The 12,868-nt window shown below is 51.8% G+C and overlaps 1 protein-coding gene across 2 annotated transcripts; it reads right to left on the bottom strand.

Moving 5' to 3' along the window:
* Positions 1–2,968: 2,968 nt before the first annotated feature.
* On the bottom strand, positions 2,969–9,561 carry Slc25a45 (solute carrier family 25, member 45). Of its 2 annotated transcripts, none has more exons than XM_013020926.1 (6): positions 9,164–9,561; positions 7,509–7,552; positions 7,264–7,335; positions 6,793–6,978; positions 4,058–4,316; positions 2,969–3,934 (listed from the first exon to the last, which is right to left on the bottom strand). In XM_013020926.1, exons 3-6 carry the CDS (start codon positions 7,288–7,290, stop codon positions 3,666–3,668), a joined length of 741 nt encoding a protein of 246 aa, XP_012876380.1. In that variant the 5' UTR covers positions 7,291–7,335; positions 7,509–7,552; positions 9,164–9,561; the 3' UTR covers positions 2,969–3,665. The 2 variants fall into 2 exon arrangements, with proteins under 2 accessions (XP_012876380.1, XP_012876378.1); XM_013020924.1 differs by lacking the exon at positions 9,164–9,561 and adding an exon at positions 8,594–9,155.
* Positions 9,562–12,868: the final 3,307 nt, after the last annotated feature.

The raw sequence follows: 12,868 nt of genomic DNA, 5'->3' as shown, positions 1-12,868 counted from the left end.
AAAGTTTTGTACTGTTTTATTTTATTTCTGTGGTACTGAGTAATCAGAACTCAGAGCCTCATGCATGCTAAGCAAGCACTCTACCACTAAGCCACATTCCCAGCCCTGGAAATAAAGGTTTAAACAGCAAAGAGACCAAGATGTGATTTTCATGACAGTAGAGGAAATCTTTCCATTCAGATTTAAAAGATCGATTTGTGTGCCTTTGGTAATGACCAGTAGAGACCCTCCTTCAGAGGAGGATCAATGGCCTGAACACTGAAGGGTGGAGGCCCCCAGGGGTCATCTTTGTCAGAAGTAATGCTGGGAGGGGCCAGTGGCTCATGCCCATAATCCTAGCTACTCAGGAGGCTGAATTCTGAGGATCACAGTTCAGAGCCAGCCCGGGCAGGAAAGTCTCTGAGACTCTTTATCTCCACTAAACTATAAAAGCCAGAAGTAAAGCTGTGGCTCAAGTGGTAGAGCACTGTCCTCAAGCAAAAGAAGCCCATGCCCTGAGCCAGCAAAAAATAAAATTATATATATAGGCTAATTGACCTCAGTCCTTGTGTCCAGCAGGAGAAGAATTCAGACCAGACTTGAACATAGTAAAAGGGATAGGGAAGCTCATTAGGAAAGGAATACATTTGCAATGCTAGACGTAGGTCATCTTCAGGGAAAGAATGGCCTTTTATTCTTTGTAGCCCAGGCTGGCTTGAAACCCCATCTTCCTGCCGCAAACCCCTACTGCTGGGATTACAGGTATGTGCCACCATGCCTCGCCAACAACTATTTCTTAAGCACCCTAATATGCCAGCTAGAATTTTGACATGAGGGGGAAAAAAAGTACAAGCTTGATGGAGTTCCTTATTTAAAGGACAGACAGATTTGATCGGAGTCACAGAGAGGAGGAGAGTGTGTGATTATGGACTGAGGAGGAGATAACGGGAAAGCATATGCCGGTGGCTGTGCAGTGTCTGCACCTGTAGCATCAGCGCCTCCTGGGAACTTAGTGAAATGCACACCTGCTGAATCAGAACCTTATGGATGGGACTCCGCAATCTGTATTTTAGTACACCTTCCTGGTGATTCTGAACCTCAGGAACCTGACCTAGACAGGTACTAAGGAAGTTCTCGCTAAGGAAGCAATATAGAACTGAGACTTGAAAAGTAAATGGGAGGCATAAAAGCAACAAGAAGAGCATATGCAAATGTCCTGTAGTAGGAGAGTATCAGATACTTTGTGTTTGTTTTTGTCCATGTTGGTGCTTGAACTCAGGGCCTGGCCCTGATCCAGCTCAGATATCTTGAAGGAACTAAGAGCAAGTAAAATACAGGGTAAGGGAAGGAGCTTGCTTTGATCCCTCAGAGTAATGGAAAGTCATTCACTAGGGTGACCTGGTCAGACTTGAGATTCAAGGAGGTAGCCCAGTGGTAGAGTGGTTGCCTAACATGTGCCAGGCATTGGGTTCAATCCTCAGCACTAAAAAAAAACTGCCAAGGGCTGATGGTTCATACCTGTCATCCTAGTGACAGGAGGCTGAACTCTGAGGATCATGGTTCAAAGCCAGATAGGACAGGAACGTCTGTGAGACTCTTATCTCCAATTAACCACCAGAAAACAGGAAGTGGAGCTGTGGCTCAAAGTGGTAGTGTGCTAGTGTTCAGCACAAAAGCTCAAACAAATTAACTTATATTTCTATTATTTATAAGTATTCATTTATATTAAATTATATTCCTATTAAAATGAAATTATATTTCCAGATTCAGGATAGGACCCTGGTTTGTGGTATTAAAATTGGAAAGGAGAGGTAAGATTCCATGAAACCTTGAGAAGGAGGATGAACACAAGTTAGGGGCTCTCATGCAAGAGGAAGGGAGAGAGAGGCGCTCGGGACATCTGGCCTGAGCCAGAGGCTGGGGTGGGGCACCTGTGACTGTCAGCCCTGTGCAGGGCTGCAGCGCTAGGGGGCGCAGGGCTCAGGCTCTGGAGCTGGAACATCAGGCAGCCAGGCAAGTGGTATGACTTCGCACCTATGTGATCTAGGATAAGTTACATAATGCGTCTGAGCCAAAGTCACCTTCCTGTAAACTGACAGACTGCTCTGGGGTCGGGTCTAGGAGGAGCCCCCTGAGGTGAGCTCAGGGTAAGTCAGGACATGGGGCTTGAACTCTCGGCCTGGGCACTGTCCCTCAGCTCTTCAGCTCAAGGTGAGTGCTCTACCACTTAAGGCACAGCACCACTTCCAGTTTTCTGGTGGTTTATTGGAGATAAGAGTCTCACAGATTTCCTGCCCAGGCTGGCCTGGAACCATGACCCTCACATCTCAGCCTCCTGAGTAGCTAGGATTACAGGTGTGAGCCACCGTGCCTGGCTCAAGTCTTACTTAGGACCTGAGATGGGGGGGGGGAGAAGAAAAGTGCGATAGGCAGGCACTCCCAACTTCTATCTCCACCAGAGAGGACCTGGAGATGGCTCAGGCGGCAAACAGAGGTTAGGTGCTCAGCAGACAGCTGTAGTGGCTGGAAGGGGGGGGGAGGAGGGGGCAGGGAGAAGGACCAGCAATGTACTCAGAACCTCAATAAGTGTTTATTGTAGATGCACGTCCCGTCCAGCATTGGGCTTGCGCTGAGACAATCAGATATACAACCTTGAGCACAAAGTGCTCCCAAACAAAAGAGAAAGGCAAGCAACAAGAGTGAGTCAACACAGCAACTCAGAAGCAGCAGAAGCCACACACAGGGTTCCTGCTTGTCATCCTAGCTACTCAGAAGGCTGAGGTCTGAGGATTGCCGTTGCAACCCAGCCCAGGCAGAAAATCCGAGAGATTCTTATCTCCAATTAACCAGCAAAAAGCTGGAAGTGGAGATGTGGCTCAAATGGTATAACACCAGCCTTGAGGGAAAAAAAAAAAAACTAAGGAAGAGTGCCTTAGCTCTGAGTTCAAGGCCTGGTACTAGTGGGGGGGGAGGGGGCTCACACAAAGCAGCCGAGGCAAGGTATGCAGGTTGACCAGAGAGCCTAGGCCCCCCAAAGTCAGCCCTAGTGGTCTGGAGATAGTGCTCTGCCTGAGTCTCAAAGAATCATGTGAGCAGCTAGAGGGATGGTAGAGACCTTGCTTTGATTAACCAGGGGCCAAGGACACCGGGCCTGGGCCTTGTGGTACAGCTTGTTTGTTTCAGGGTCACAAAGCCATGAAGGGAGAGGGAAAAAAACCCTTCGGGGAAAGACCTTGGGGGTAGGGGAGGCTCCTGAAGGTAATGGAAGAGCCTGGAAGACTCTGGATTCTGGACAGGAGGAAGACAAGGGGACTCCCCTGGAGAGGTTTGAAAGGCCAGGTGCGATGATCCAAATGCACTGTCACCGGAAGTGGGAAGGGCGCAGAGGCTGTGGCCAGTGGAGTCCAGCAGCTCCATCAGAGGGGCGGTGCTTGGGCTCTTGCTTCTGGGAAGCCAAAGCGCTTGAGGTGCGAGTCTTGCTGGAGGCTGAGCGCTACCTTGGAGTGTGGGCTGGGCCTTGAGCGCCGGCTCCTCTGCAGATGACTCCCTGCCTGGCTGGACCTTGGGAGGGAGGCGCCTGGCCTAGGAAGGGCCGAGCTGCTGTCTTTGACCTGCAAACAGGTTGATGGAGCTCGGCCTCCAGTTACTTAGTCAGCAGGGGTCCAGCTGCGGGGTCCCCGCCGGGCTCACTCCCATGCATGCAGGAGATACTCATAGCTGAGGAAGGTGACCGCGTTGACCGGAAAGGCCCGGGCACTGTTGATGGTCAGGCCCCGGAAGAAGACTCCTATCCCCTCCTGCCGGAAGCTGCTGCTCACGCAGTCCAGGATTCCTTTGTACTTTCCCTGCCTCAGCCCATCCATCTGCATCCGGGACTTGATCACGTCAAAGGGCGTGGCTGTAATCCAAGAGGCGATGCCGGCGAAGCCCCCAGCCACCAGCACTGTGGCTGAGCCTGGGGTAGAGCTGGGTCAAAGGGGACCAGAATATTCCCCAGCCCCACCTCTCTCCCTAACCCTGCCCTACCCTTACCCCAGCCCTGTGTCCACCTCCCCGCACCCCTCACCACATCACTTACTGGGGTTCTGGCCATCTGGTGTGTACTGGCGACACAGCCCTTCGTAGGTGAGGAAGTAGAGGCCCAGGGTGGGGGTGTCCCTTAGCACCAGGGCCGAGGATCCCCGGAACAGCCCGCGGGGCCCATCCTCCCGGAAGATGGTGGCTGCACAGTGCACAGGCCCCCGGTACCGTGGCTGGGGGCCGCCTGGCTGCGCCCTGGGCTCTGTCTGGTTTTGTAGACGGACTTTGATGAGATCAAAAGGAGCCAGGCAGTAGGACTGGGAGGAAAGACACACAAGGCCCCGGGTGTTGGGTAGACTGCTAGCTGCGGATGGTAACAAGAGAAGCCGGGCACCAGTGGCTCACCCTATAAATCCTAGCTACTCAGGAAGCTGAGATCTGAGGATCACGGTTCAAAGCCAGGCTTGGGCAGAAACATCCATGACACTCTTCTCTCTTAACAAGTTACACAAAAAAAGCTAGAAGTAGAGCGAGCTGTCGCTCAAGTAGTAGCAGGCTAGCCTTGAGCAAAAGAAACTCAGGGACGGGGCTGGGAGTGTGGCTTCGTGGTAAAGTGCTTGCCTAGCATGCATGAAGCCCTGGGCTCCATTCCTCAGTACCACATACACAGAAAAAGCCGGCTCAAGTGGTAGAGTGCTAGCCTTGAGCAAAAGAAGCTTAGGAACAGTGCCAGGCCCTGAGTCAAGTCACACACACACACACACACACACACACGAGAAAGAACACAACCTTTGGTACAAAGCCCTGTCAGCACTCAGCACTCAGCACCTTCCTCATACCACAGCAGCCTCTGGGTCCCCAAAGGTACACCTGATTTATTTTCCCAACAGTGAGAGAGGAGGTTTTAATTTTCAAGCACTGGAACTGAGTGAGTCTGTGAGCATCAAGCAAAGACCTGAGTCTCTCCAGGTGGAGGCCATGTCACCAGCCCTGTTCTTACTACCAGGCCAGTCTCCCTCCCTGTCCTGCTGTGTGATGGTGCTGGACAGGGCAAAGCAGGGCTGCTCTTTCCTGCCTTTCAAGCCCCTAGCCACTGTTGTTCCAATGAAGAGACAAGTAAGTAAGATGGAAGGTCCTAGAACTCTTAACTTTTGTATTGGGCGGTGAGGACAATAGATTCAGTATAGTATTTTTTTTTATTTTTTATTTTGTCGGTCATGGGACTTGAACTCTGGGCCTGGGCACTGTCCCTCAGTTCTTCAGCTCAAGGCGAGCGCTCTACCACTTGAGCCACAGCGCCACTTCCAGTTTTCTGGTGGTTTATTGGAGATAAGAGTCCAACGGAGTTTCCTGCCTGGACTGGCTTTGAACTCTTATCCTCAGATCTCAGCCTCCTGAGCAGCTAGGATTACAGGTGTGAACCACCAGCACCCAGCTAGATTCAGTATACTATTATACTATAATATATTGGGTCCTAGGGGGTGAGTGGGTGCTGGGGAATAAAGAAGGGACAAGGTTTGGGTTGAGCAAGACGAGCTACTGGAACTCAGGTGTTGGGCTCCAAGCTCATGTTGGAATGTCCCTGATGGTTTATGGGGTGTCTGTCTGTTTGTCTGTCTCCTGAGAGGCAGATGAGCTCTGTTTCTCAGCCCTTGATGGGGCTGGTGGCAGGTTCTCAGGCTTTAGAAGGGTCTCAGCAAGCAGGGTTGGGGACCAGGGGTCTCCTTTGCTAGACAGGGGCTCCAACTGAGGCTCCAAGGGCTTTGGAGCATGGTGTTCTTGACAGACTTGGGTCCTTGGGTCTTGCTCTCTGCCCCCTGAAATATCAAGGTCGCCAGGGCAGGTGGCTCAGGTGCTTAGCTGGAGTGTAGAATGGAGCAAGGCCCTGAGCCCTCTATCTCTTTAATTTTATTTATGTATTTTTGCTGGTCCTGGGGCTTGAACTCTGAACCTGGGCGCTGTCTCTAAGCTTCTTTTGCTCAAGGCTACTGCTCTACTACTTGAGCTATAGTGCTACTTCTAGATTTTTTTTTTGAGTAGTTTATTAGAGATAAAGAGTCTCACAGACTTTCCTGCCTGGGCTGGCTTTGAATCGTGATCCTCAGATCTCAGCTTCTTGAGTAGCTAGGATTACAGGAGTGAGCCACAGGCACCTGGCCTCTGTCCCTCATTCAACTCAGTCCTCCTCCGGGGCCTGAAAGTCCCTCTTGGCTTCCTCCTTCCCCTCAGAAGCCCAGTACCACTGGGCAGAGAACAAAGACCAAAAGCAAAGGACGGGTATGACTTAATGATTAATGATGTGAATCTGTGGCCTGGGCGTGACTTAATGATTAATGATTCAAATCTGTGGCCTGGGTTTCAGGAGAGGCTGGTGACTCAAAGCTACCCTGATAGTGTAGGCAAAGGCCCAGAGCCAGTGTTTGCTGGACAAATGCCAGGACCACCATAAGACCACGAGAGTGGTTGGGCTCTGAGCTCTGTTGGAAAGGTCGGTCCTTGAGGTCAAAGCTCACCATGAAGAGTAGTCTTCCTACAGCTTCCAGGCTGGTAGAACCTTCCAGAGGTGGACAAATCCAGTCAGCCAATGGTGGGCACTGGTCGCACTGCCCCCTGCCCAATTCTCTCTGTCTTTTATGTCCGTGACCTGAAAGCCTGGCAAGCCAGGGTCCCCCAGCCCCCAGCTAGGCTTGCCCAGCCACAGCCACGGGTCCCCAGAGAGGGACAGGAGTGGATAGATCGGTTGGCCAATCACTGGTGCCACCTGGTGTGCGCATGCGCAGGCGTCTCCCTCACCTGCAGGACGCCCGCAGTGCAGCCGGCGATGAAGACGTGGGTGTAGTTGAGTGGCTGGCCCCGCCGCTCCTGGTGGGAGGTTGCTGTGAGGGCCACGAGGACATTGCTGTAGACCCCGAACAGGACAGAGTTGACCACGGCTATGCTGAACATGGGGAAACTCATTCCTTTGAAGAAGCCCAGGACCTGCGGAGTGACACAGGGGCCGAGTGGCACAGTGGACTGGCATGATGAGGCTCCCCTCGGCTCTTCCAGCCCAGTCCTTCCATGACTGGACCCCGCTCTGACCAGAGCCCCGCCCCCAGGAGGCGGGGCAAGTGAGGCTGGTAAGGCCTGCAACTCCATGTGTGGGGGCTGAGCTGCCACCTGGTCCCCCAAAGGACTCTACCCTTGGGTCTTGTTTCTTCCAAGAGCAGAGCCCGGCTAGCAAGAAAAGAAGCTGGTATCACCCAGTCCACAGCAGGCACCCACCGACTCATGGCGGTAAGTCTTGACCATGCAGTCCACGATGCCCTGGTACGTGGTCTGAGTCTGCAGCCGTACCTAGGCAGGAAGGACAAGGCAGGTTGGGCAGGTAGGAAGGCCAAGGCAGCCAGCTCTCCCCCGCCATGGATGCCATCCAGCAAGCGGGGCAGGAGCGAGCCCCCCTCCCCTGCAAGGCAGACCCGATCTTACTCTGGACCCCTGATTTTCGTTTGGTTCCTCTGGTGCCTCACCTTCACTGTGTCAAAGGGGTGTCCCAGGACCAGGCCCAGAGCTCCTGTGGTGACAAAGGTGCCAATGAGTGAATACCAGTCTGTGCCAGAGGACAAGCGGATTCAGGTAGGAGGAAGGCCCGCGCTTCAGGCTCGGCTCCAGCTGTCCTCCCCCCCCCCCCCCCCACAGACACCAGGCCTGGAAGGTGCTGTGACAAAGGACGAGACCCTGGCCTCTGCCAAGCATGCATGAGCAGAAAACACATGCTCGTCAGAGCTGATTAAGGAAAGCATCTCCATCATTCATTCTCCTTGCCAGCGGTGCCCCCGCCTTCCTTCAGCCAGAAGACTGTGGCCTTGATTTCAGGCAGTGCTGGAAGCTCTTCCCAGAGTCCTCCTGGCTCCACTCCTGGTCTTATCCCTGGGGAGACCTCATCCCCAGAAGACCCCTCTTTTTCTTCTGGGCGGCCTGCTGTCACCAGAAGCTGCCGCTGGGTACACACCCATAGTAGGCCTGAGGCCAGGAGCGCCACCCACAACCAGGTAGGGCAAAGGCCCAAAGGGGAACTTGGGTCAGCAGGTAAAGGTCAAAGGTGAACTTCCTTCTGAGTCCGTCCTGCAAGGTGGCCTGTGACAGGGGGTTTGTGGTTTGGGGTATCTTGGTGGTCAGCCAGCAAGAACTTAGAATACAGACATAGCTTCACCTGCCTGGGCCTCCTCTTTCCTCCCCCCCCCCCAAGGAAAGGTGGACGTTTGGACTATAGAAAGGTTTGTGTATCTGTCTGCAATGCTGCTGTCAGTCAAAATCAAACTCCTTTTCTCTCTCTCTCTCTGTCTCTCTCTGTCTTTCTCTCTCTCTCACCCTGTCTCCTGCTGCCATTGGATGACACAGGGAGAAGGCCCCTGCCAGAGGCCAGCGCCTAGATATTGGACATTGCAGCCTCCCTTCTCGCTCTGGCTGGCCTCTCTCTGGAGATTCAGGACACCTGGCTCCATGGCCCTGCAGGAGCATGGTGACTTTGGCCTTTCCTCCTCCTGTCACTCATCCTCCTCAGGAAGTGATCCGCTCTTGGGGAAGATGTGCCAGAGCAAGCAAAATGACTCACCAGAGATCCAACCAGCTGCAAACTCCTCCACAGGCATTGTCTGGGCTCCCGCAGGAACTAGCAGCTTGGACTCCGTAACAAGAGACTGTTTGAAAGCGTAATCCGCCCCCTCCACAGACCCGATCACTTCCCACTAATGTTTAACCACGACTGTAAGGTGAGAAGTGGCTGACTGCCCAGACTTCAGGTAACCAGGAGTGAGGCTGAGCCGACTTTGGCTTAGTGGACCTCAGCCTGGAGGCCGTTTGTACCGTAGAGGATCTCACAGGACAGGGCGACAGCCATCGCTGGTGCCTGAGCTCCCTGCCTAGGCAGTGTCAGCGTTGCCTCAAAGCTGGGGATGACAATTGGGCCCCAGACTGGTGGGCCCCTTCAGGGCTGACTCAGTGGGCAAGGAATAAGACCCAAACTTCATTCATCCCACAGTAGAAAAGGCCCCTGGCCCGCCTTACCAGGCAGCAAGGCCATGCAGTGGCAGAGTTTGGACACCAGGGGGCAGCCTGGACCTGCAGTGGGCCCAAGGCAGCCAGCACAACTCAGGAGAAAGAAACCACTCTAGCAAGAACTCACCGGGTCCTGAGGGCTGGCTGGCTGCTTCTCTCCAGAATTGTTTAGAAACACAACCTCCCAAGGCCTCCTCTTTCCCCCACCCCAAGGAAGGATGTGGCTTTGAACTATAGAAAGGTTCATGTATCTGTCTGCAATGGCTCCAGGCTGCTCTCAGTCAAAATCAAAATCCTCTCTTTCTCAGTCTCTCTCTCTCTCTTTCTCTGGCTCTTTCTCTCTCACCCTCTCTCCTTCCGCCATAGGATAACGCAGGTAGAGGGCCCCTGGCAGAGGCCAGCATCTAGATACTGGACTCCACAGCCTCCAAACTGTGAGAAGGAAATGTGTTTTCTCTATGAAATTAAAAAAAAAAAAAAAAAAGAAGGAAAGGGAAGTCAGCTCCTTGCGAGGCTGATCTTGCAGGGCGCCACCCATTCTCCTCTGACCTCACTTCCTACTTCTTGCCCAGAAAACTCCCCGCCTCCAGGACTTTGCCCGGACTCTCTTCTTCCAGACACTCTCTCTTTGGGCTCCTTCAAGCTGGGGGCTCAAATGTCACCTCAGGGAGGCCTTCCTGAATCAGCTCATTTACCCCTGTACTCTGCTCTCCTGTCCAGCAGTGGACGCCCTCCTCACTTCAGCCTCTCCTTCCCTCCATTGTGCTAATCATCCATATGCTCTGTGGAGAAGTAGTTGGTTATCTGTGCACTCAAGGATGTCTGGTGGTTTTAGCCACTAAATAGTCCTGGCACAGAGTAGGCTTACCATGAGCCTTCGAAGAATGGATGGATGGGGTTGGGAATGTGGCTTAGTGGTAGAGCACTTGCCTAGCAGGCACAAAGCCCTGGGTTCGATTCCTCAGTACCACATACACAGAAAAAGCTGGAAGTGGCACTGTGGCTCAAGTGGTAGAGTGCTAGCCTTGAGCACAAAGAGGCTCAGGGACAGAGCCCAGGCCCTGAGTTCAGGCCCCAGGACTGGCAAAAAAAAAGAAAGAATAAATGGATGAAAAAGCCAGGAAGTAGCACCAATGGTCAGAATTGAGGCTTTCTTTCTCTCCATTACCAAAGGGCCCCAAAATGTAAAGGCTGGTGGGCCATCTGGTGCAGTCACTGAAGCCTGTAATCTCATTTGAGAGGTGGAGATCCAGGATCAAAGTTTGAAGGCCAGCCTGGGGAAAAAAGTTTGGAAGACTCCATCTTAATTAATGGCAATCACATGCACCTGCCACCAGAAACGAGGATCACAGTCCAGGCATAAAATGAGACTAAAAAATAACCAACTCCGCAGGGCACCAAGTGGCTCACACCTGTAACCCTGGCTACTCAGGAGGCTGAGATCTGAGAATCACAGTTCAGAGCCAGCCGGGACAGGACAGTCTGTGAGACTCTTATCTCCAATAAACCACTGGAAAACCGGAAGTGGTGCCGTGGCTCAAGTGGTAGAGCGCTCACCTTGAACTGAAGAGCTCAGGGACAGTGCCCAGGCCCATGACTGACTAAAAAAGAAGAGCTGGGATGGAGGCATGGTTCAAGTAATAAATGCCAGCCAACCAAGCAAGTTTAAGGCCCTGAGTTCAAACACCAGTACCAGAAAGAAAAAAAAGTGGGGCGTAGGAGGAAGGAGAGCTATGGGGAGAGGTGAGATGGATGAGGATACATTGTAAGCATGCGTGGAAATGTCAAAATGAAACACCTTTGTGCCGGGCGGGCGCTGGTGGCTCGCGCCTGTAATCCTAGCTACTCAGGAGGCTGAGATCTGAGGATCGTGGTTCAAAGCCAGCCCGGGCAGGAGGGACCGTGAGACTCCTATCTCCAGTAAACCACCAGAAAACCGGAAGTGGTGCTGTAGCTCAAGTGGTAGAGCGCTCGCCTTGAGCTGAAGAGCTGAGGGACAGCGCCCAGGCCTAGAGTTCAAGCCCCACAACCAACCAAAAAAAAAAAAAGAAACACCTTTGTGCAAATAGTATTCAAATTTTAAAAAGTGAATAATAATAATAATAGACTCCCCCAGAGTTCTGTACCCTGGCTTCTTCTCCAGTCTTCCAGCAATTCTACTAGGTTCATCTTCCTCCTGGCAGAGTAGAGTACTCCTTCTGTCACTGTCTAGCTCATAACTTCTTCACTGCCTGACAAACCCCATAACACCCCCTTCCCCCCCTCTCTGTTGGCTCTGACAGATCAAGGGCTATGCATGAGTATATACATTTTTTAATTTTAATTTTATTTTACTTGTTTGGTCCTGGGGCTTGAACTCAGGGCCCGGGCACTGTCCTTGGGCTCTTTCGCTTAAGGCTAGCGCTCTACCACTAGAGCCACAGCGCCACTTCCCCTTTTCTGTTGGTTAATTGGAAATAAGAGTCTTAGGGAGGGGCTGGGAAGTTGGCTCAGTGGTAGAGCGCTTGCCTTGCATGCCTGAGGTCCTGGGTTTGATTCCTCAGCACCACATAAGCAAAGAGAAAAAAAAAGCCGGAAGTGACGCTGTAGCTCAAGTGGCACTGTGGCTCAAGTGGTAGAGCGCTAGCCTTGAGCTGAAGAGCTGAGGGACAGCGCCCAGGCCCAGAGTTTAGGCCCCAAGACTGGACCCCCCCCCAAAAAATTATATACTATATGTATTATGTAACATATATTATATATTGCTATATACATTATGTGCATTATATAATGTATATATTATATGATATAGTGCTATATATGTTATATACATAAGGTATATATACAATGTATATACATTATACATAATGTATATAATATATGTAGCAATATATCACAACATATAATACAGTATCATGTATATAATATACACACACATGTAATGTTGAGTGCTGGTGGCTTACATCTCTAATTCTACTCAGAATATTCAGAAAATTGAGATTTGAAGATTATGGTTTGAAACCACACAGGGCAGAAAAATCCATGAGACTCTGATCTCCAATTAACCAGATAAAGGTTGGAAGTGGAGCTGTGGCTCAAGTGGTAGAGTGGCAGCCTTGACCAAAAAGGCTAAGGATAACAGTTCACGCCCTGGTACAAACAAAATTACAGTCAAGCTGGGCGCTGGTGGCTCAGGCCTGTAATCCTAGCTGCTCAGGACTCTGGGATCTGAGGATTGTGGTTTCCTGCCACACCATGCAAGAAAGTCCCTGAGACTCTTTTTTTTTTTTTTTGGGTCCGGTTGTGGGGCCTGAACTCTGGGCCTGGGCGCTGTCCCTCAGCTCTTTAGCTCAAGGCTAGCCCTCTACCACTTGAACCACAGTGCCACTTCTGGCTTTTTTTTCTTTTTGCTTATGTGGTGCTGAGGAATCGAACCCAGGGCCTCAGGCGTGCAAGGCAAGCACTCTACCACTGAGCCACCTTCCCAACCCAATAGTATATAATTTTTTTGTCATGGGGCTTGAACTCAGGGCCTGGGTACTGCTTCTGAGCTTCTTTGCTCAAGGCTACAGCTATACCACTTAAGCTGTGGCTCCATTTCTGGCTTTTTGGTGGTTAACTAGGGATAAGAGCCTCATGGGCTTTCCTGCCTAGGGTGGCTTTGAACCACATCCTCAGGTCTTAGCCTCCTGAGTAGCTAGGATTACAGGTATGAGCCACTGGTGCCATTCTCCTGGCTTTTCTTTTTCTTCCCCCCTCCTCTCACTCCTCAGTTAAACCATAATGGACACTTCCTGAGGCAGGGCCATACATCCCTTGGGTCTCCATTTCCTGATCTAGCACAGACCCCACAGCT

Source organism: Dipodomys ordii, unplaced genomic scaffold, assembly GCF_000151885.1.
Source record: "Dipodomys ordii isolate 6190 unplaced genomic scaffold, Dord_2.0 Scaffold54, whole genome shotgun sequence".
Classification (NCBI taxonomy): Eukaryota; Metazoa; Chordata; class Mammalia; order Rodentia; family Heteromyidae; genus Dipodomys; species Dipodomys ordii.
The sequence above is the reverse complement of the archived record's forward strand: the minus strand, read 5'-3'. Positions and strand labels throughout refer to the sequence as shown.

Coding starts and splice junctions, on each gene's coding strand:
- Slc25a45 (XM_013020924.1), bottom strand. CDS start 8,630: ATGCCTGTGGAGGAGTTTGCAGCTGGTTGGATCTCTG. Junction 7,336..7,508: donor ACCCCTTTGACACAGTGAAG/GTGAGGCACCAG, acceptor CTTCCTGCCTAG/GTACGGCTGCAGACTCAGAC. Junction 6,979..7,263: donor AGACTTACCGCCATGAGTCG/GTGGGTGCCTGC, acceptor GTCACTCCGCAG/GTCCTGGGCTTCTTCAAAGG.